This window comes from Stegastes partitus, unplaced genomic scaffold (assembly GCF_000690725.1).
Source record: "Stegastes partitus isolate 25-593 unplaced genomic scaffold, Stegastes_partitus-1.0.2 Scaffold941, whole genome shotgun sequence".
NCBI lineage: Eukaryota > Metazoa > Chordata > Actinopteri > Pomacentridae > Stegastes > Stegastes partitus.
In genome coordinates this window covers 211,625-233,480 of record NW_007578672.1, presented here as the reverse complement: position 1 = coordinate 233,480, position 21,856 = coordinate 211,625, and the positions used below count along the sequence as shown (strand labels likewise).

The window sequence follows — 21,856 nt, the reverse complement described above, 5'->3', positions numbered from 1 at the left end:
TGATTTGTACAGGAGATGAGTTGCCTCCCCCCCTCTGCTTCTTTCATCCTCTCTCCTGGGCTGCAGATTCCCAGCATGTCCGCCCAAAGACAGAAGACGGAAACCAAATCCTCCTGAGCCAAACGTGGCCCAGATAACAAAACAATCTTGTATTTACTTGCTTTCCTTCCATTCTGCCGTCTGTGCATGCAATATTGAATTACACTCCCCTCGCACACAAACACACGGTAAGAGAGGTGTGTGTTCGGTTTATTCCTGCACTGGTCTGGAGGTGTCACAGCAAAATAAAGCAAAGAGTTGAAAGCAAAGCCTGCTGAGCTGTATATTCACACCAATTTCGTCAGATTATGTTAATCGGTTTGTGCTGGATCTATAACTTAAAGACAAGGTAATATCTGCAGATTTACTACTCTCTGTGCAGACAAACAAAATAAAAGGTCGCAGTCAAGGTCCTCTGCTGAGGCCTCTAACATTCCAGCTTTGTGCTACACACAGATTCCCTGTGGACACGAGGACAAGGGCAGAGGGGCTGAAAGTCACTACGGATTAACGCCCGACAATGGAAATGTTCCTGTAGCTGGAAAAGTGTTGGAATGAACGTGCATATCCCAGATTCATGATACTACACACACACACACGCACACGCACACTAGTACATTCTTTTCAGGTTAGAAAACCACCTCCTGCTCCTCCTGTCGCCTGTCAGTTGGACTCATGGTGTCTGTCACAAGCCAGCATGGAAACAGGAGCTAAACTGGACATAACAATGCAAAATGGGTCTGGGTATTGTTACATTTTTTCAATGCTGGGTCAGAAAATGCATGTATTGGCAGAAAACTGCTATATAAAGAATGAGGGCTGTAAGTACAAGTTCATATATTTGATTTGGGCCAACAGCATGTCAGGAACCAAAGATCACAATGTGTACATGTCTGCGCCCGTAGAAATTAACTACGTGAAACAGTCTGATGTCGTAACTTCTGCTCACTGTGGCATTGCATCAAAATATTACATCAGGAGAAGGTGAAGTGTGGGGTCAGGTTTGGAGGAAACAACATACTGAGCAACGTTGGACACATTTATATGCAGTGTCTCAACATGCATGAATGCATTCTTAAGAGTTCTGGTTTCTGGGAAAGTTAGCCTGTTTTATTTTGTCATGACACAAATGAGCTAACCTTCTGAGGTCCAAAACTCACCAGCCGGTTTGTAGGTATGTTCATTTTTATTTAGTTTTTTAAAAGCCAAAGGTATGCCTATTTATGAAATAAATCTGGATTCTTTAGCATTTAGCATCAGTCATTGAACTATGCATCAGTAACATGCGTTCTGACAGGAAAAAAAAGTTCACGTTTAAAATTGTGAAATATCACTATGTCTGATTTAAGAATTGGCCAAAAACACGTGAATCAAAAAATTCAGTGTTTCTCAAATAACAGTAATGTGACAAAAAAACAAACAAACCCAGCAACAGCTGAACTGGACTGATCTGCAGACTGTGTATATTGTATTGTTGATCCCAGGGTTTTAATATTTTGTAAAATAAACAATTCAAGAAATTAAACTTTAATTTTGTAATGATTTATGTGATTATGACTTTGTTTTACTACACACAATATTATTTTTTATTTTTTACTTCTCGCCGTGGTTGTGCTGTTTCCACAGAGGTGCAGGACTTTATATTGCAGTGAAAAACTCGGCCACAGTGAGTACAAATGTGACGGCAGCAAAGAAACACCCACAAAGTGCTTGGGGTTCAGAGGGTTAAAGTTCTCCTCAATCCTCCAACCTGTCCTGTTCAATAATACAGATTATGAAAGACAAGCACAATAAGGCCCAGATGATGTCTGTCAGCATTAACCTTGTTGTCTGATGAATAAGGCAGCATCCTTTTTTAGCGTCTATAGAACGACTTGAAAGGAAATGTCAAAGTAGTGGGCAGCAAGGACAAGCACTAAAAGCTTAAGGGACCAGCTTCTCAGGTTATGATGCCATCTTGACAAAGTACCGCGTCATTTTTAAAAGTCACTCAGGGTCATTTCAAAGATAAAGTTAGGAGATGCTCAAGGCATAAGAATACAGCAAGGAAGCAGAGGTCTACTGTTGTCCACAGCTAATGCTGCTGCACTCTGGCCTTATTTCATGTTTCCCTTTCTTCTGACCGAAGGCTTTTCTGTGTTTTGACTTAAAGCTCCTCTCCCCGGGAGGTCCACGCTGTTTGTTGGAGGAGGGTTGTTTTAAGCCGCAGCTCTGCAGTCCTTCTGCCTCCAGCCTTTCTTCACACAACCCCTCCATTAGTGGGTCAGTTGAATGCTGCTGGAGACACAGGCAAAAACCGAGTTCTACAGCTGCACACTGGCTAAGGCCATTATAAATGGACAAAAGCCGGCAGAGGGAGGGAGGAGGGAGTGTGGGAAAGATAGAAAGAGCAAAATGCTGCAAAATGCAGCCAATAATTAAGGCAGCATTAGTCAACTTGAATGCCAGTGCCTGGCGACACAAAGGAAAAGTCAGGCCCTTTCACTAAATAACACAGTGCCAACAGTGAAAAAAGAAATCCTGAAAAGCTCAGTTAAGTACACAACTACTGCAGGCTTCACATCGCTGTGCCAACACGGAGACCTCTGAAACGACGAGGTCCAGCTGGTGAACTCAAGCCAGGAGACAAATCTCATCTTATCCACCGTCCTGGACTCAGAAGAGACACAGAAGTCTCAGCATATGATGCATCTACAAGTGCAGACACTTCCAACCAGTACCAAGTCTTAATCAACTGAGAAGACACGACGATCATCTGATCTCCAGCCCTAAACGATGACGTTTCTAACTTTAGCAGTGTCATGCTCATCATGCCGTTTAAGGCAATTTCTGGTTCTTGTCTCTGTGACAATCTCAAGAAAGGAAATGAGCGACTCTTCTTTTTACCCAGAGGGAGTGGATGGGGGCTGGGTAATGACCTGATCATAAGATAAGATATAATAAAATCTATTAGCTCCTCGGAAAGAAAGGCAGCACTTGAGAAAATGATTAAATGTCATATTAAAGCGTCCATTATGCAAACCCTGCATCCTTTAGTTACAACTGCGACTAATGCCAAGCTCCACAAAACATACAGTTTACAGTGATAATGATGGCAGCATCAATAAAGTGATGCTGAAGATGAAAGCCAGACAAAAAGCGGATTTTCACGTTTCCGACGGTCCTTGAACCAATCATGTGTGACTTTGGTTCTATCTGTAAAATATAGCAAATCTAAGCTGTTCCATCAAAAATCACTCTAAATGTACAAAATAACTTGTTTGCACTGATGGGATTTAGTGAAAAACAAATGAAGAGCTCCTTGGTGAAGTTAGAAAGCCACGACTGACTCCGTTGCAACCAAAAATCAAATGACAGAAATGTAGGAACGTCTTTGCTGAACTGCAGGCAGTGTTAGTGCAGACACAGCACAAGTATGGAAAACTAAAAGTGTTAGTAGTGAAATATCAATAGCATGTAGTCACCTTTTTATTCCAAGTGCTGATAGTCCCAGCTTTTGCAAAACAAATAATTAGAAAAAACAAATTCAACTGTGACCTATGACTTCATAACTCCATCTCTGAGTTCTCTTTACTTCTAGCCATGGTTTTGCTGTTTCCATAGAGATGCAGGATTTTATGTTCCAGTGAAAAATGAACCTACAGTGTGAAAAAAATGTGACAAGCGCATAAAAACTACCAGAAACGGCTCGAGGCTCAGAAGGGTAACGTTGTAGGCTTATGGGCTGATGTGTTTGGTAAACCTAATGTTACCTTGGCAACTGTGGTTGAGGATGCTCATGTGTGGACAGTGTTTCCTCGAGAGTCATTTAGGAGTGGCGGGCCTAAATCCTAGCAGCCGCTCCTTAATTTTTTAAAATGTATTTATTTTTTCTATTTTTATTGTCGCAAATACACCACCGCCGCATGTCTCCACCGACCCAGCAGAGTACGAAGGTAAACTACAGATAACTATCTTGCTCAGTCTTTACTCTCTGGGGGGTTAATACAACGTTAATTACTCGCGAGAGCACGGCCTTGAAAGTGACATCACATCCAGCATCAGGCTCCAGGTCAGAGAGTCAGAGGAGGGTCGTCTTGGAGAACAGAGCAGCGACTTACCGGAGGAAAGGTAGATTTATTAGCTTAAGATACCTCATAATAAATTTTTACAAGTTAAACAGACATGTGCAAAAATATTGATGGCCAGCTAACGTTACGTAACACATCGGTATCTTAAGTTAATTGGGCCCGGGGCCAACTCAGTGTTGCTAACGTGACTAAACTAACTGATAGCATTTAGATAACATGTACACGCCATGATGGAACTGCTGACTGCATCTTCTGATGAGCTTGTTCACATATTTCTCTAAGAAGAGAAAGACACCTGATGAAGATGATGCTAGCCAGGTATCGTTAGTAAAAAACAGAGTTCACACTGTAATCAGATGTGACGCGAGTGTAAATGACCGAACGTTAATGTTTTATGTAACCATATAAGCCAAGTAAGATTGGACAGGGAGGAGCAGTGGATAACAACAGATGTTTAATAATCTATCATCAGAAACAAACTAGAAACATTTTTAAATGATGAGGGTGTATGAAATGAAACAATGTCAATGTTATGGATTCTATTTGTAGGTGAGGACTGACGTGATAAACGGGCTGAACAGGGATCAGCCTGCGTCATGTATGCTGCTGAGCCTCTCCTGAGAATGTCCCTTCAACAAAGCTCCTCTATAAAAAAAAACAGAAAATTAATTGTTCTGAGCCTGGGTGCAAACTTTGCCACCGATTCTACAGCCCCATCAAGAAATTATTTACTGTTTTTGTTGTTTTGTTTTTGAAAAAAAAACTTTTAATTTGTACATTCGGCCATTAAAAAGCCATTTTCAACAGGCCATTCAATAAATAGATTGTAAAAGTAAAATCTGCCATCATTTGTTTATGCCGCCACGGCTCCTGGACAGCCTGCCCCTGCTCCATCCTCGAGGAAACACTGGTGGACTTCCCCCAAACCAACGAACGTTAACCTAAACTGTGATAACATCCAGCGCTGGATTCCCCACGGTGGGTAAACGCTCCGTGGTGAATGTGCTCGTCATGAGCAGAGCTTTATTTTTATGCAACCTGCACTAAACGTTGCAGTTCACTGTACATCAGAGCAGATCAACAGTTCAAACCAAACTTTACAAAAAGTGATGCATCCTTGTTAAACCTGGTTTCCAGCATCCTACTCCAACTCCACCACTGGAGTTTGTTTCTGACACAAACCCACATAATTGCACAGCACTTCTGAAGACCCTTATCCAAGATTGTATTACAACTCAAAAAACAGCAGGTCTTCTCCTCTACTTCATTTTTACGGAGGCAGCCAAATGCTAATCTAATTAGAATTAATTATATTAGCCGTGGGCTTCAAGGATTTAAGCACTGTCCCTTTAATTTAATCTTTTTTTTTTTTTTATTAAACCATGAGCCAGTTTCAAATCTACACATGAAGGTCGCTGCTCTGTCAGATATCTGGCCACGGGAGAGCGAGTGTGTGAGCTTGTGTTTCACTGTGTTCGCGTACACGTGCATCAGTGCATTGTCTGCATTACGTCTGAAGGCAGAGGGATTCTGTAATTACACCAGCCGTCTCTGAGTGACAGAGCCTCTCGGTGCTGTGGTGTCCGTTTACGTCTGGCTCAGATCCAGACCAGCAATCGTACTCCGAGTGCTGCGGACGGACCACGAGGTCATGAACCTGCTCTGTTTGTCACGGTATGAACCTCACATGCCACTTTTCAAGTAATAAACCAGAGCCTTTCACCTTATTGGCAGGAGTCACAGTTCAAGTAGCAGCATCTACATTCCTGTGGTTTCAATAATAATAACAATAATAATAATACGTTCTCGAGGACTGTACTATGTGTGTGAACAGTCTCACCTGCAGTAAAGTCTTAATTCGTACACAACGAAATGTTGGTAAAGCTGCAGTTGCTCCATTATGGCAAAAATTGGAATTACAATTATTTTTGTCAATACCTGGATGACGATTGTGCATCTGTTGATCAATGTCTTTTTAAACTGTGGGTTTCCTTAGATAATAAATATAATTCAACTGTAGAACGAATTAAAATATAAGTGCAAAAGAAAAAAGAACCATCTTTTATCCACTTCACCAATTTGTCACCCAGAAGCCAAAACTGTAAATGAAAATTAAAATCAATCAATCGAGCACTAAATCACAAAATTACACAAAACCTACATTTATTTAGTTTACTCACAACAGTAAAGTGGCAACTAGTTTGGTAATAATATTGTGATATTGCAGTGAGAAGTGTCTAAAATGTGCATTTTCAATCCGACAGCTCAAATATTTTAATACACTTTATTGATCCAGCATATCCCTGCTTGTTAGGAAGCTGAGGTCAGAGCACAGGGTCAGCCACACTGCAGTGCTGGAGCAGATGGGGTTAAGGGCCTTGCTCAAGGGCCCAACAGCTTGGTGTGCTGGGACTTGAACTCCCGACCTTCTGATCAGTAGCCCAAAGCCTCAACTGCTAAAGCAATAGCTGTTGTTCCAAATCCCACAATGCAACGCTCTGCATGGGTCAAATGTGTAAATTCTTCCAGTCTGACATCACGCCTGTTGGTGGTTTTGCAAAAACATGACTCATCCTTCAAGTCCCCAAAACCTCTTACTGTTTATTATGTAAAGGGGAAGTGAATGAGTGAGTGAGTGATTTGGGACGCAGCCTCAGATTTGTTTGATTTTCACCCAGCGTGCACTTGGAAGTACAGTTTGGGTATCCAGTGCTTTGAGCCGACATTAAATACCCACCGAGGCCCCAGCTGCAGAGAGACCGCCGGTGTTTGATGATCCATTTGAGGCAGCCATTATCACGACGGCTGAGAAAGGGCCTTCGCTTTCAGCGGCCAGTCCAGCTCACACATGTAGACACGCAGCGACGACGGGGAAAGGCCTAAATTGGAACTGTGGTTTCAACAACCTTATCACAGAAACAGACAAGTGCAGAGGCCACAGCTGTCCTGTCACTTATCCGGCAGGCTCAAATTCCTAATGTGGAAAGAGGCATAGACCAGGATATCACTGAAGCGCAGAGTTCATCGAAGCTGCCTTCACGTCACACATGCAACACATTTGCTGTTCACTCAGAGGGGAGAGCTGCACGACAATACAGCGTCACCCAACACAGAGCTATGTGCAACATCCACATGAATAGCTCCAAAGTACAGTCTTAATCCTATTCAGGACTTTCATGTTGCCAAACGTAGAAGGTCTTTAGGGGTCCATTGCACCCCAAGAAAGAATATGTGCACAATATTTGTTGGTATTCATTATAGACTTTTATACTATGTTAAATACATTTTCTGATAAGTTGGCGTATTTTTGGTTGCAGATGCACGACAAATGTCCCTCTTTTTATATTTCAAAAAAATAAATCTTCAAAAATAAAAAAACACAATACCTGTCCAAAAGACCCCAAAAGTCCTGAATAGGGTAAAACAAAATTCCACCAAACTGGTCAAATTATAATTGGTCAATTATCAAATAACATGCGTCCAACTTTTCTTACGTGCGGTGCTGCTAATTGAGATTCGACAAAAATAGACTGAAAATCTTCCTCTGCTGCAACGACCCCACCAGGGCCACAGAGTATGAAAAAAACAAACCTAAAAAAAAATGACTGCAATATTTTGAGTTTCTGCGATATTAGATATATAGATAGACATATACAGATTGATCGAGAGATAAATATAAATGGAGCGATAGATTTATGGAGATAGAGTCGGTGCAACACTTTTTTTTTTTTTTTTTGCTTTTGATGGTAAAATGTGGCTGTGAATTTGTCATACAAAGCTTTATGGTGCTGATTTAAATGTTCAAAAAGAATATTTTGTGTTGCTTCTGTGTGGTGGCAAAAATTGCAAAACTACTGCTGACAGTAACCGTTTTTGGTTAGCATCATCCTTTCTGTCCCCAAAATATTTCCATACAGTTGATGTTGGATTTCTTTTTGAAACCAGATCTTCCTTTTTAGAGCTTCTCTTCTGTTTCACGCTCAATTCGTGGTGCACACATCAAGCATGTATATTGAACTAACGTCCAAGAATCCTCAAATCCGAGAAAACAATGTTCCATCAGACACACTTCTCTTGTAGATTAGTCATGAAAGATGACACCATCAAATTGTTTTTTTTTTTTTTGGTATCAAACACCCAAAAAAATAATTAAAAAAAGAGTTGTTGCATAATATGTTTGTCTTACTTCACATTGCACGTCCTGCTATGCGACTACTGTTGAGGAAAAACTTCCATCAGATATCTTGATGTGCACGTTTCTATTATGCATGAGTGTAAAAGTGAACCTTGAACAGCTCGAGATGGTTTGATACCATCTTGTATTTAATGACTTGTCCATGCTTTTGAACACCACACAGCTCACTTGCATGGAAACCAATATCTGTGACCAAGTGATTAAATCAAGCATCCGCTGCAAAGATAGATTACAATGGACACACAGCGCTAAGAGTAATGTTTACGCAGCCTCTGTTGATGCCAGCCAGGTTTCTAATTAATGACACAGGAGCTCTGGCGTATGTTGATGAGCTGTTTGAGTATCTCATCTGTCCATCTATCCCTCCATCCAATCCACCCATCCATCCATCAATCCCCGTATGCAGATTAGAGTCGAGGTGAAAAGCACCTAACACCGGCGGTTTTGGACACGACAGGCATGAGCATCCGCAGATTATTTCAGATTTATGCCGCTAGTGGACAGATTAGGTTACAGTAATGCAAATGTAATCTTTTTATCTTTGAATGTGACACAAGGGAACACCCTCCCCGAAATCACTTGCTCATTTCCAGTAGCGGTGTGATACTTTCTGAAGGGTCATGACAAACTTCCCTCTAGATGAGATGAGCAACCTTTAACAAAAAAATACACCAAATGCTTGTTGCCAGTTTCTGTGAATGAAAGGCAAATATATCTGGGCCAGGAGAACAGGAATGTTGCTGTTGTGTGTGTGTTTGTGTGAGTTTCAGGGAAAAAGAGGATGCAATCGGCTTTGGCTGTCTGCTGGGTACAAGACTATACGGACAGATTAAAAGGAAGGCTGCGCTCTTCCTGGGACTGGAGCGAGGACGTGGTCTCGGAGGGGCCACTTAGAGTCGTACCTCGCTGCCAGAATAACTGACGTGGTGCAAAACAGAGGGGAAAAGGCAACCGTGGTGCAGTTTAGATTTTCATTTGGTAAATGTGGCCAACTTCCACAATTCAAGATGCTGTAAAATGCTTTGACAAGTGATAGTGTCGCCACAAATTGGTAACACCTTAAATTGCTTGTCAAACCAACCCCAAAAGACAGAGCATTTATAAACCTGCTGCCCCCATCGATGCTGTCAAGCTTTCGATTTGGATGCGTTAAAGTTTAGGATGACATTATCTAATTAGCTCTGTTTTATTCTTTACTGGACTTTAGAAAGTTTACACCCCAGTAAACCCAGCCAAAGTTACTCAACACGGTGCTACATTTGCCGAACACACCAAGTAGTCCGACGAGTTGCTAAAGGCCAATTCATAGTTTCCACATTCCAATGTGGTTATTGATGTGGAAATGGACAGTGGGTGAGGTTCTATTTATACGACAGTAGTAGCTCTGCTGCAAATAGTCTGACTTTGCTTTTTTTTTTTTCACATGATATAGCAGAAACACACTTTGGGCTGCATCACTGTTTTAGTTTGATTATTGCTGAGGTGTGTCGAGCACAGCGGACCAGGGACCAGACATCTGGAGAATTTACAGCTTCCCACTGTGTTTGGCACGTAGCAACAAATTAAAGCACCTTTGAAGTCCAGCAGCTAAACAAGGGTTCGTATTTAGCACCATTTGTTCTCCTGGCACAGTCACAGTCACTTTAACGCGTACGGTTACAAATTTGGAGTGGACCACCAAGACTCTCATGGACAAAAACAAAACTGACGTCACATGGATCCATGTGAACAAACCTAAAGAAGGAATTGGCCCTAATAACAGTTCAAATAACTGAAATCAAGAACCTCTGGTTAAACTTATCATAATAATTAATAATAAAGTAATAATCTCGACTAATTCTAAAAGGTAAGTCTGCTTCTCTTACTACCAGAAGCAGAATTTTACAAAAAGAGTAAAACATTTTTTTTAAAAAGACAGATGATCCTCATAATTGGAATTTGGAACCAGCAAATATTCTGTATTTGTGCTCGACGAATGACTAAAACAACTTACAGATCAAAATAGTGGCACTAATTGATTGAACTGTTTCAGTACATCAAACTAAAAGCAAAAGTAATGGCTCTGACAAGCTCAGTAAACTCATGGGCAGAATAAAAGGCCACACGGTCAATAACGGCCTGCTAAAGAGATCTATTAAAACACCAGAAAAACTGGACTATTTACTGTCTTTGATCTGCATTCTCACTATTACAGACTGCTCACTTTGATGCAATCTGGGGAGCGGCAGCCTTTATCTGACGCTGCTACTTCTACAATGCATTGTGTAGCCTGGGTGGAGGAAGCATCAACAAAAGCTTCTCATTTTTTGTTTGACGAATCACGGGGCAGGAGAGGAAATACGCAGTTCTGTGTTTGTGCTCAGGTCTCAGGGACAGAAAAGAATCAACTCTCAGATCAAGCTATGCATAGCTTTGGCTGCCAGCCACGCTGTCCTTGCATTGGAGGCTGGGCGTTCCTCCAAATAGTCCCAGACAGTCAGGTTGGACCACCCTGACACTGACACGGTCCTAATGGGGTCCCAGATGAACATCAGTTCAAATTAGCCCCAGAGGCTAATTCCTTTTACCCCCATAAAAAGACTAAAGCATGTGTTGTGATTTAAGACGTGCTAAAGAGAGTTAGTTTAGCTACTGGGAGGAACGAGATGACATGAATGCCTCCGTCATGACCGGCTTTTTACCTTCGTCTGGTGGAAAATGCTGCTCGTCTTCTGATGTTAATGATAAAATGTTTATCAGACAGGCTGTTTGAACATGTGAGGGAACTGCTTCGGCTTAAAATGAGGAAGCCCGTGTTCAGGTGAGGGAAGTTTTAATGTTACGTTAACCAAGAATCTGCAGCAGCAACTTTAAATGTCAGAAGACCTTATATTGTAGAAAGTAAAGGTATTCAGTTTGGTCTACTATATTGAAGGGAAGTGAGATCTGTTGTTATCTGCAGATTCTGTAGTAAAGTCAATTCATAGATCAGTTCAATTAACCTTTTTCCGTCATGTTAAAAATCAAAAAAACTGAGATGTTTGCTTCATAGAAAACCCCCATCCTGGAAAAATGACCAGAGAAGAAATGATAAATCATCCATAAATCACAGCAAAATTATCGGCAACAATTTCACAAATGTTTAAGCATTTAAATTAAACATTTCAAAAACAAAATGTTAAATTAAATAACCCCCAAAATAGCCGATTTATCAATAATGAAAATGTGTTAGTTGAAGCTCCGACAGCAATCAAAGTCAAGTTTATTCACTCCGTCAATTTATCTGTCCATCAGTCCATCAATCCATGTCAATATCACAAATCTGAGGGCTTTATGATTACAAAATCAGACAAAAAACAACCCTTTCAGTGCTGAATAGAGTTATTTTTAAAATGTGTTTCATTTTAGCACCAAGAGGAAGCATATAAAAGTGTAAGGGATTGACAGTAACACCTGCTTGATAAATCATTTACTGGTTTCATCCATAAAATGTCAGACTTGCAAAGAAAAATCCATTAAAGTTTAGCAGTTACCCACGTTGACGTCTTTTGTCCAGCGTACAGTTCAAAAACTTACAAACCTAAATAAATGGAAAATGTTCATCGGAAGTAGTTTCCCCATTTTCTGCAGATCGACTAAACAATCTAATTTCCAGAGAAGCAACTACTATAGAAAGATACAATCCTTCCTCAGAAACACTGACAGTGGTCTAAAAGCTTCAAAGGGACATTTTTAAATGCACCTGATGAGGATTCTGAAGGAAAACAGCAGATATTAATTTGTTTTCTGAATATCCACCCATCTCCTGGTGTGATGCTGTAGAAGTGGGCATCAACACAAACACAACTATTCTCCTTAAACAGCTTCTGTCCTAAACTACCCTTCTGCTGGTTTAGAGATTACAACGACCCCTTATCGTGTTACTACCCTGTTAAACCCATTGCTTTAAAAGGAGGTGAAGTTTCCTCTCAGTAAGAAGGCATCAAAATATAATCTGCAGTGCTGAGATAAAAATTGTGTTTGTTGAATTGTGTCCAGAACAGGCACGCATCAAGTTTAAACATCCGACTTATTGTGTAACACGCCCTCAACAAATACGGGTGCTCCCCCCCCCCACGCATCACTCTTCTTCTAAATTGTGGAAGTCTTATCTGAGTCTGATCTTGCTCTTTTATTCTTGCTCAATTGTTCAAGAAGTGAATCACTTCTTTAACAGTCACTGCTCGTATATTTAAGTTTGTTTGGACACGCCTGAACACAAATTACAGCCCTGAGGCCTTAGCTTGGATTTATCTGTTTGCCAAGTCGTGTGCACTCGCTTCACCTGCAATATCATGTTTCTGGTGGAAGTAACCACACCCTCGACAAAGGATTTATGTAACTGAGACAGCAACCTTGCAACACTTGCACACTCATGACAAAACTCGCTTTGGGGCAAGTGAAAAGGTTTGAGGATGAAGCAATCAGTGAACGGAGGAGTTTTCTCTTAAAGTCATCAGCACATAAAGTTAATTATTCCAGCTACTGTAAAAGGTAACAGCAGGTCTGAAGTGTGAAACTCACTGGAGCTCGAGAGTAAAATTTCTAAAACATCTTAAAGTTTTAAAAATAGACACTTTTAAAAATGATTTTACAGAATGAGGCTCAGCTTTTAAGTTGAAAGTTTAAAAGTCCTTTTAAGTAAAAGTTAGACTCCAGTTCCTATATGCTGTAGAGCAGGGGTGTCAATCTCAAAAACACAGTGGGCCAAAATTTAAAACCTGAACAAAGTCGCGGGCCAACATTGAACAAATGAACTTTTAATATGGACCGAAACAAATTTTGCTTTAACATTGAACATGGAACAAGCAACGCTTATTACCAAACATTATATATAAGTTAATAGTGAAGACAGGCAAAATCAAATTATAAATAAAAACATCAATGACACAGTGACAGTGTGAAGTCGCTATGCCTACTGTCACAGAGGAGAGGGAGTTTCTGGGTCCTGTCCTGATTGACGTGCCAAAACAACAAGAAGCCATTATGGGATTTGTAGTATTAGCGGTGAATGCGCTGTACAGTATAATACCGGGGGCAACACTAGTAGTCATTTGGTATTGTCTCGCGGGCCAAATATAATTACAAAGCGGGCCAAATTTGGCCCACGGGCCAGAGTTTGACACCCCTGCTGTAGAGCCTTCAGAGGTTTTTAGAGTCGAACACTGAATTTCTGCTCAACTGTCTTTGATTTGACAGAAAACTTTGTCGCTGAAAATTTGGCTATTAAGTAAGATATTTGTGAAATTTTAGCCCAATATGTCAAAAACATTGTGTACATTTTTTTTTTTTTAATTCCTGTTGACTGACTTTCAGCTTGTTTGTTTCACACATTGAATTCTGAGGCCATGTTTCCATGACAATATTGCAGGAACTGTTCAAAATAAAAGCCTGAAATCTTTCTGTTGTCATGCCATTGATTCAGAATCTACAACATTGGACAAGCAGATCGAATAGCCTCTGCTGGTGGGTGAAATTAAATATATTTTACTTAAGCCATCATGAAAAAGACCCATCTTTGAGCACAATGTCGAAGTCAACAACATTTTCCAAACCGTATCACATTGTTTTTAGTGTTTTGCATTTTTATTCTACAATAAGACATTTATGTGAGTTCAGTTCTGATTCAGAAGAAAAGAAATTTACACAAAAATTCAGCCTAGGCCTCACATGTCTTTGTTCTTGGTTTACTTTAGAAGACATCTCAGAGCGATCTTATGCTCAGAGAGCCTCCTTCATGTTCTGGTCATTGGCACCATTCATCATCACGGCAAAACTGACACGAAAAGCCTTTAAATCCTCTATATTACCCTCCGGTGACACAGAGCACCCACGTCCGTGTGGGGTTCAATGTCACGCCCACCTCTGGTTATTAACAGCCTGGAGGCTCACAGATGGGGCGGGAGTGGCAAGGTGACCCGCGCTCATTTACAGCATCTGCTTGATCCTTCAAATTGAAAAAGGATCGTACTGGTGGTGTTGCAGGTTCAGACCTTTACAACACATTCATGTATCAATTTCTGCGAACCACTCTGCAACACATCTTAGTCAGTAAACACAGCAGTGAGGCTTTGGATGGAAATCATGATCAGAATCCTAAAAAGGCCTCGATGCAGCTTGAATTTTTCCTCAAGTAGTGTCAAAATTGTTTGACAAATATGCATGTATTTCTATATAATGCACTGCTTATTTATCTGAAGAAGTTGTTACCATACTGGGGCGAGGAATTAAACAGCAACTCATTATACCATCACTGTATGATAACAACTGCATGATACGATACAGTGACGCTCGATACACAGCAAAGAAAATCATTTGCAATGCACCACAATATCTGTGTGAAAGACAAATAATCTATCATCTAATACGAGATACTAAGAGATAGCAAGAGTGTTTTATCATTTAAATTCATAACTGTGTGACCGAAGCATAAGTAAACAAGATAAGGAATCTACAAGCTTTTGCTCCGCTGTGCTACAAACATAATTTGGTCAGTGTTGAAGGTTTTAGCACACAGCCCTACTTTGAATGTAACTCGTTATGTAATCAAGTGGAGGTTGGGAGCAGATCAAGGTGTCACAAGACAAATCTGAGGACTCAAGAGGATGATTAACTGGAGAGACGAGCAGAAAGCATTTATACAAAGCAATATTATAAATATATATATATATATCTCCACGACCTGCCTCTAATCTTTTGCAGTTTTTAATCATTTCATCTATTCAGGCCTCTAGAAAGTATTCAAAAGCAATAAGTGAACTAATCACAGTGTACAAAGTCCTCCACAAAAAGACTGTCCTCAAGGTGAAAGTGGGATCCTCAGCTCCCCCTCCTCCCCCTCGTGGCCCTGGCCCCTTTCCTCTGCTCATTTATCCTCACCATCCAAAGCCTTTGCACCAAATGCTGATTCAAACCTATCTGGGTCTTCCCAAGAGAAACAGCCAACCACAGGTGCAGGGACGCCGCTTACTTCATTAAGCCTGGCCGGAAAGAAATGGCACAGCCGACAGCTACACGGTGTGCTACTTTTAGCCGATTTAGTTTCCGTATCTTTAAGCATTTTTTTTTTTTTTTTTTAAATTAGACACCTGCACTTACTCTACAAGGCTTTTTCTGTGTTTGCTCCTGCAACATTTATCACTTCTGCTCAAGAGCCATTTAGGTCTATGTCAGCTCTTGCACTTGTTCGACTGGTATGACTACAAGATTAATGCGAAAGGATTGTCCTGCAGGGGGAAGACGATACAAAACAGCCGAAGAAGAGGGTTCTGCAAAGTTCCACACATTCAAGTCATAGCAAAGATAAAGTATCTCGTGTGTGTTGACGTTTCACCACATTGTTGCCAGACTGGGCGGGTAATATGAAACGCTACAGATATAATGATGATTAATACATCATATTCCAATTGCATGAGCTTGTCTTACTATTAAACTAACCACAAAGTACAAGGACATCATGTCTTTTGATTTTATTAGTGTTGGTCAGTTTGGTGCAGAGTTAAATGTACTGCCAGAAAATTTTGTTCACAAATTAATGATCCAAAGTACAAAAACTCAAATCACTTTTGATTTAGTGGCACCCACACAAGCAAAATGTTCCATTTACGCTGAGAGATATCCAAAAATATAATAGATGGACTGTCAGAAGCTGGTACAGACATTCATGGTTCCCTGACAACGAACACATTTGGTGATTTATTTGTAGTTTTAATGAACTTTTCTGACAAGCACTGAGTCGATGGGGTACAAAATTTAGTGCGTACGATTATGCTCCCTTCAGGATTAATTGAAAAGGATTTTGGTGCTTCAGTTTTATCTATTGAATGTACATAAAGTTCCAAAAATCCTCTGTGATGTGATCTATGTTTCCTGGAAAGTGATTTTTAATTTCAATATTGCCTGACTCTAATTCATTCCCCATTTATGCAAAAATGGGCAAAGAGGTAAAGCACAAGTGGACGTGAACTGTCCTGGGACGGCATTTACTTGTCACTCAAAGTGGCCATTATGCCAACTTTAAGTCACAATACAAAACAAACAGGTGAGTTGCATAAAAATTCCCCTCATGCACAGTTGTCATAAATGAGGACATAAGCTATAGAGACCAAAACTGTTTTTTGTATCAGGCTGTTAACATGTTTATTCCTGCTGTAAAGTTGGACATTTTAACATGGGGACGTATGGGGACCGACTCACTTTTAGAGCCAGCCTCAAGTGGCCATTCAAGGAACTGCAGTTTTTGGTATTTCCCAAATAACATACAGACAAAGCAGCCATGACGTCCCCCACTAGTTTGTGGAGTGTCATTTTAAAGCTTCGTTGGAAGGAAGGAGGGAATGAGGACTTGGGAGTCGATAGGAGCCAGAGCTTTTTGGACCTAGCTGCACTCAGCAATTTTACAAAAACTCTGAAAAACTAACACTTTAAACAGCCTTAGCTTTACTTATAATAATGCGAGATGGTAAACATAGTTACCATACGTGGTGAATAGCAGCATGTTTGGTACTACTGGTATGTTTGCATTTTGCCGACGCTCAGCTCCACCACCAAAGCCACCTATCACACCATTTTAAGTAAACCTGCACATTTCCTTTTGTGATTTATGGTCCCCCGAGGAGCCAAATCAATCCTCGGACACCACACTATACATCTGAAAACGTCCAAACTGAGTTGTATGCATGATGTATTGCACTGTACAACAGATCAACGGGATCAAAAGATAAAGTCGAAGGCTAACATTTGCGGAAAATACAGCCGAAGGTAAAGGCGCTCAGCAGGGCTCTCTCTCCTCGACACACTCACGCTGACTGACAACATAAAGAGATTTACATCCTTGCAGCGGCTGTTTATCTGCTGAGAAGGAAGCACACTGCAATCCCCATCGCCCCAGACCACGTCTTTATATCACAGCCTCCTCAAACTGCCTGAAACTGCAGAAAGAGGAGGGATTCGAGGAAAGCACAGCTCCCACGCTGCTCTCCCATCATGTCTCTGCACTTGCTCTACCATACTACTACTCTGTGTTATGTACATGCAGGAGGAGGAGGAGGAGGAGGAGGACTGGAGAGAGCAAGAAGCACATCTTTAAAGATTTATAGAGGCCTGCAACAGGAGACAAGAGGCAGGAAGGAAGCACATGTGTAGAACAGGGTTTCAAAACATGGAGGGATGTAAAGAAAAGAGAAAGCTTTGCAGGGACAGTAGTGGCTGCAACCGCGTTAACAAGTGAGGTTTATGAGCCTGGATGTCAAAAGAGGGACTTTCTCCACTTCCTCCTTGTTGCGAAAAACACCAACATTTCAGAGGATGCGTGTTCAAAGAAAACAAAAGCAGCCGAGTGTGACTTCAGGTCGGAAGTAAAAACACATCAAGGCAGCATGTGATCACTTTGTGCAGCCATACATACATAAATGAGCACACAGTCGTGAACATGCGTGCACACTTAGATGGCACTTATGAGAGCAAAATATAGGCCATCCCCTGATGATAATTAGAGCTCTTTTTGTGATCCTGATTTAGAATCGGCACAAGACACCTCATTTGGTCTCCTATCTGAGACTGTGACATTCACAAGGTGTGAAATCAAAACACATTCCCATGAGGGTATTTCATGTTGGGCTGTTTCTAAATAAAACAGCAAACTACAATCCCATCGCCTCTGATAGCATCTTTCACTTAAGCTGTAGCAGGGACATCATGTAAGTGCTCTCCACGGCTGCCTCAGATTGAACGGACTTGACATCCGCATGCTGTAGCCTAAAGGGGAGGATGTACAGAAAGGTGGAAAAGATCGACTGCTGCTAACAAACCTCTGTTCAGCATGAAGTTGTCTAATTTATAGCCAAGAATCACAACAAATATGTTTGGTCTGTGAGGATGCTCCATTAAAAGGTCCCATAATGTGCCTCTTTCCAGCAAATTAATCTCAAGTCCTCAGAATGTGTTGTTCAATATTTCAGCTCAAAACACCACAAAGATGATTCACCCTGAATGTACAACTCCTGTTTTTAACTGTGTTCTAAACTGGCTGTTTCAGTGCAGCTTTAAATGAAGCTGGGCTGCTCCTGTCCCCTTCAGGAAGAAGACTCTCTCTGCTTCTGTGATTGACAGCACGGTGAGAAACAGTCGACCACAAGGCAGTCAACACAGAGGCAAATGACTGAAACCAGACTTTCTATCGCTTACTTTCTGAGCGATATTTCGACACGGAAATATCACAGCTTTAGACGGATGTGGCAAGTTTGGTGGTTTAGTGGCACATCGCTGCAGCGTGGTAATGACTCCGACGTGACCACTGGTTTACATGCAGTCTAATTGGACTTCAGACACTATTTCGGACTCACTTCACTGTCTAACAACAGAAAATATCTGAATGAGAAAAGGGATTTGGCGATAATAAAAAAACAGTATATGTGATCATAGAACAACGATACACAAACACCAGCTTAGTTTAAGTTGCACTGAAGCATAAAAGATGACATTAAAACACAGTAGCCCACCCAGTTCATTCTTTACTGGTTTCAAATCAGTCTTACATCTCTGAATGTCCCTCAACTTTAAAATTACATACAGTCAAAGCAAATGGTAACGTCCACCACAGTAACCACACTAAGGATTTTTCCATTATTTGTGGGCAGTTTGCTGTCAAAAAAAAAAAAATTAACCCACCAGATTTTTTTAGTTCCTCAGATTCTGGGAGTGCATGAAGACTCTTGTGTTCACTCTCAGCAGTAGAGCATTTGCTGTGCTTTGCTCGGGGCAGAGACATACAAAGAGTTAACAGAAGAAGCCGTAGAAAGTAAATAAACCTGGTCGACTGAGGGGAAGTTTTTCATTCTGAATGGTTCATGTGGAAGCAGCGAGGAGGCCGAATTATTGAAAGTTTGAGCTGTGCAAGTATTTCATAGGGGTACATAGTGACTTGTAAAGCTGGGAGACTGCCGAGATGTGAGGAATGTCAGCAGCAAACGTCGTCTTTTCTTAACAGCTTTAACTTTACACCTTTGAGTTTATAACAACCACAAAAATAAGAATTGATTGTCACGATGTGCGTCCTTACTATAATCTCATAATCTGACTGTTTCTTTCATGTTAGCTGTAGACATCATGTACGTAGGGTTGGGCTCTGATTGAATGGACTGAACCCTGTTAGTGTAGCCTAAAGGGGAATCAGATAAGTGGATAGAATTAGGATTGACAGCAAAAGTTGACCAGCTCATTGGTAAACACCATCTAAAATCTGTTTGTTCTATGATGAAATCTCCATTTAATTCATTCCAGGGGTCTGTGAGCATCCATGTGGCTCCCTCAAAAGCAAAAAAAAGAGAGAAAGAAATCGAGCCGAGGCCTGATGTGAACACAAGCTGCAGCCCACTTGCACATGCATGGTCGACACAGTCAGCTGGGCTTTCCGTCATCTCAGTCAGACCCCCGAGCAGCCAGCAGCTCATTCAAACGGTTCGCCTCCACATGGCAAACCGCAGACACACATGTGGAAGCGGCAGGACGGTCGTTAGCGACTCTCCTCTGAGCACCGGCGGCTCCTCTTCCTACACAGCCGCTGTTATTTATCGCTACGACAGTAAGAAAACAATTTTACATCTTCATAAATCCGTGCAAACGTTTTCCATTCAGCTGCGTCAAGTCACAAACACTGTTAACGTGCCACTTCTGGTGATTATTTTCAAAATAAAACTACCCAACACAGAGGAGCCCACGAGGAATATATTCTTCAACAAGTGGAGGTTTTACTGGAGACAACTTCAGAAAATGTTCATCTTATTTTCACAGAGGGGTCAGGGAAAAACAAACATCTCACAACTGTAAAAATAATTTAAACACAAAATAAGCAAACCCTAGCAGATGAGAAGCTGGAGGAGACTGGATATCTTTTCTGGAGAGCAAAACTTGGGGAAAAAAAGGATTTGTTTTTTGTGCAGTGACAACACACACACACTTGTAGGTGGAATTTTAGATATTCTAGATAGCAGTAGACTTGTCCAGGGTGTCCCCTGCCTTCGTCCTGAGTCAGCTGGGATAGACTCCCGCCCCCCACGGCCCGAATGACGATTTAGCAGTGTGTAGATAATGGATGGATGGATAGAAAGCAGTATAATACGGTATTTTGATAATCTTTTGACAAAGTGAAAATGACAGTGACCAAGATATGAACTCACTCACAGAGTCTTAAACTAACTCCGCAAACTCAGGCATCCTTCATTGCACCCAATTGCACAATTACTCTAATTAGTCTGGGCGTGGTTTAAAGGCCACATGGCTAGATCAAGTTTAAAGAACACTAATCATGACTCATGTATGATTATCATTTTTGCCTAAATCTTTAAGAAAATGTCATGAATTCTAGTTTTAACAACAATCTGAATCATTTTAAATGCAGTTTTTCTCAAGGTACTGGTCATGGTAGAACGGATTTAAACACAGTAATTTAAATATATGATTACAGTGATCTCTGAGTATTTAGTTAAATGTAACCAACAGGTGGTTAAAACTTAAAGCTCATATTTTGATTTTAAAAGCAGTATTTTTGTGCTATTATTTTGAAGGCCGCTGCTTCTACCTCCGCTCTCCTCGGCTCTAAGCGCCGCTGCCTTGCCGCAGCTGCTCCACGCTGACTGCGGCTCCCTCCGTCCCGCTACCCGCCGCCCTGCTGTCGGAGGCGGCTACAGCTTCGTGCTACCTCCCTCCCCGCTCAACGCCCACGTTCACACTAAAAACAAACGAACCACAAAAACGCCAAAACACTATTTACCGGGCGGCTGTTGACGGAGACCCTCTCAGCGTGTTGATGCTCAGCCCTCCTCCGACCACACAGCCGACTAAACCAGGGGAAGATGCTCCGGCAGCGGCGAGCCGCGATACACCGCCGCTTCCCCAAATCCATATTCACAAGCCCGATAAGCAAAACGATATATTTTTTTTTAACAACGAAAAGCAGAAAGAAACAGCGTCCTACCGTAGACATGGGTCGGTGCTGCCGGCTCCTTCCTCTTGCGGCTGTCAAAGAGGCTGTGCGGTGCAGCAGCTGCGGAGTCTTTGCCTCCTCCCACCGGCCGCCCCTGGCTCTGGCTGCTGCTTCACTTCCACCGTCTGAAAAGCCCGGTTCAGCGCAGCCGCCTGCCCGACTGTCTGCAGACTACAGCGGCTCGATGACTGCTACACAAATATGAGATTGTAAGGGGGGCTCAGGGCGTGTCGGCGGCCCGGGGCTCCTCCCACAGCCCCGCCGGTACATGCCGTTCTGCAGACGGAGCTCCACGCCAAACTTCATTCAAAAATATGGGAAGTCAGCGCGGTTCGCTTGGCATGCCAAATGTCGTTTCCCGTTTACAAGTGGGAAGTTGAACTTTTCACCCGAATTATCCGAATGTTGTATTCGGCATATACCTCACACAAAATTAAACGTGTTTAATTCCTTTTTAACTGTTTGGTTTGTGTGGGAGACAGTTCTGGGTAACATAACGGAAATCTACAAGGTCATTCTGACTTGTTCAAACTTCATCTAAATGATCTAAAA

The 21,856-nt window shown here is 41.6% G+C and overlaps 1 protein-coding gene across 1 annotated transcript in view; it reads right to left on the bottom strand.

The window, feature by feature from the left end:
- The window catches only part of LOC103366393 (fatty acyl-CoA reductase 1), a 66,438-nt gene extending 44,954 nt beyond the window's left edge, over positions 1-21,484 (bottom strand). The window contains exon 1 of the mRNA XM_008294102.1: positions 21,296-21,484. Coding sequence (XP_008292324.1) covers positions 21,296-21,304 — 9 coding nt within the window. The 5' untranslated portion in view covers positions 21,305-21,484. The remainder of the gene's footprint in view (positions 1-21,295) is intronic.
- Between the last annotated feature and the right edge of the window lie 372 nt (positions 21,485-21,856).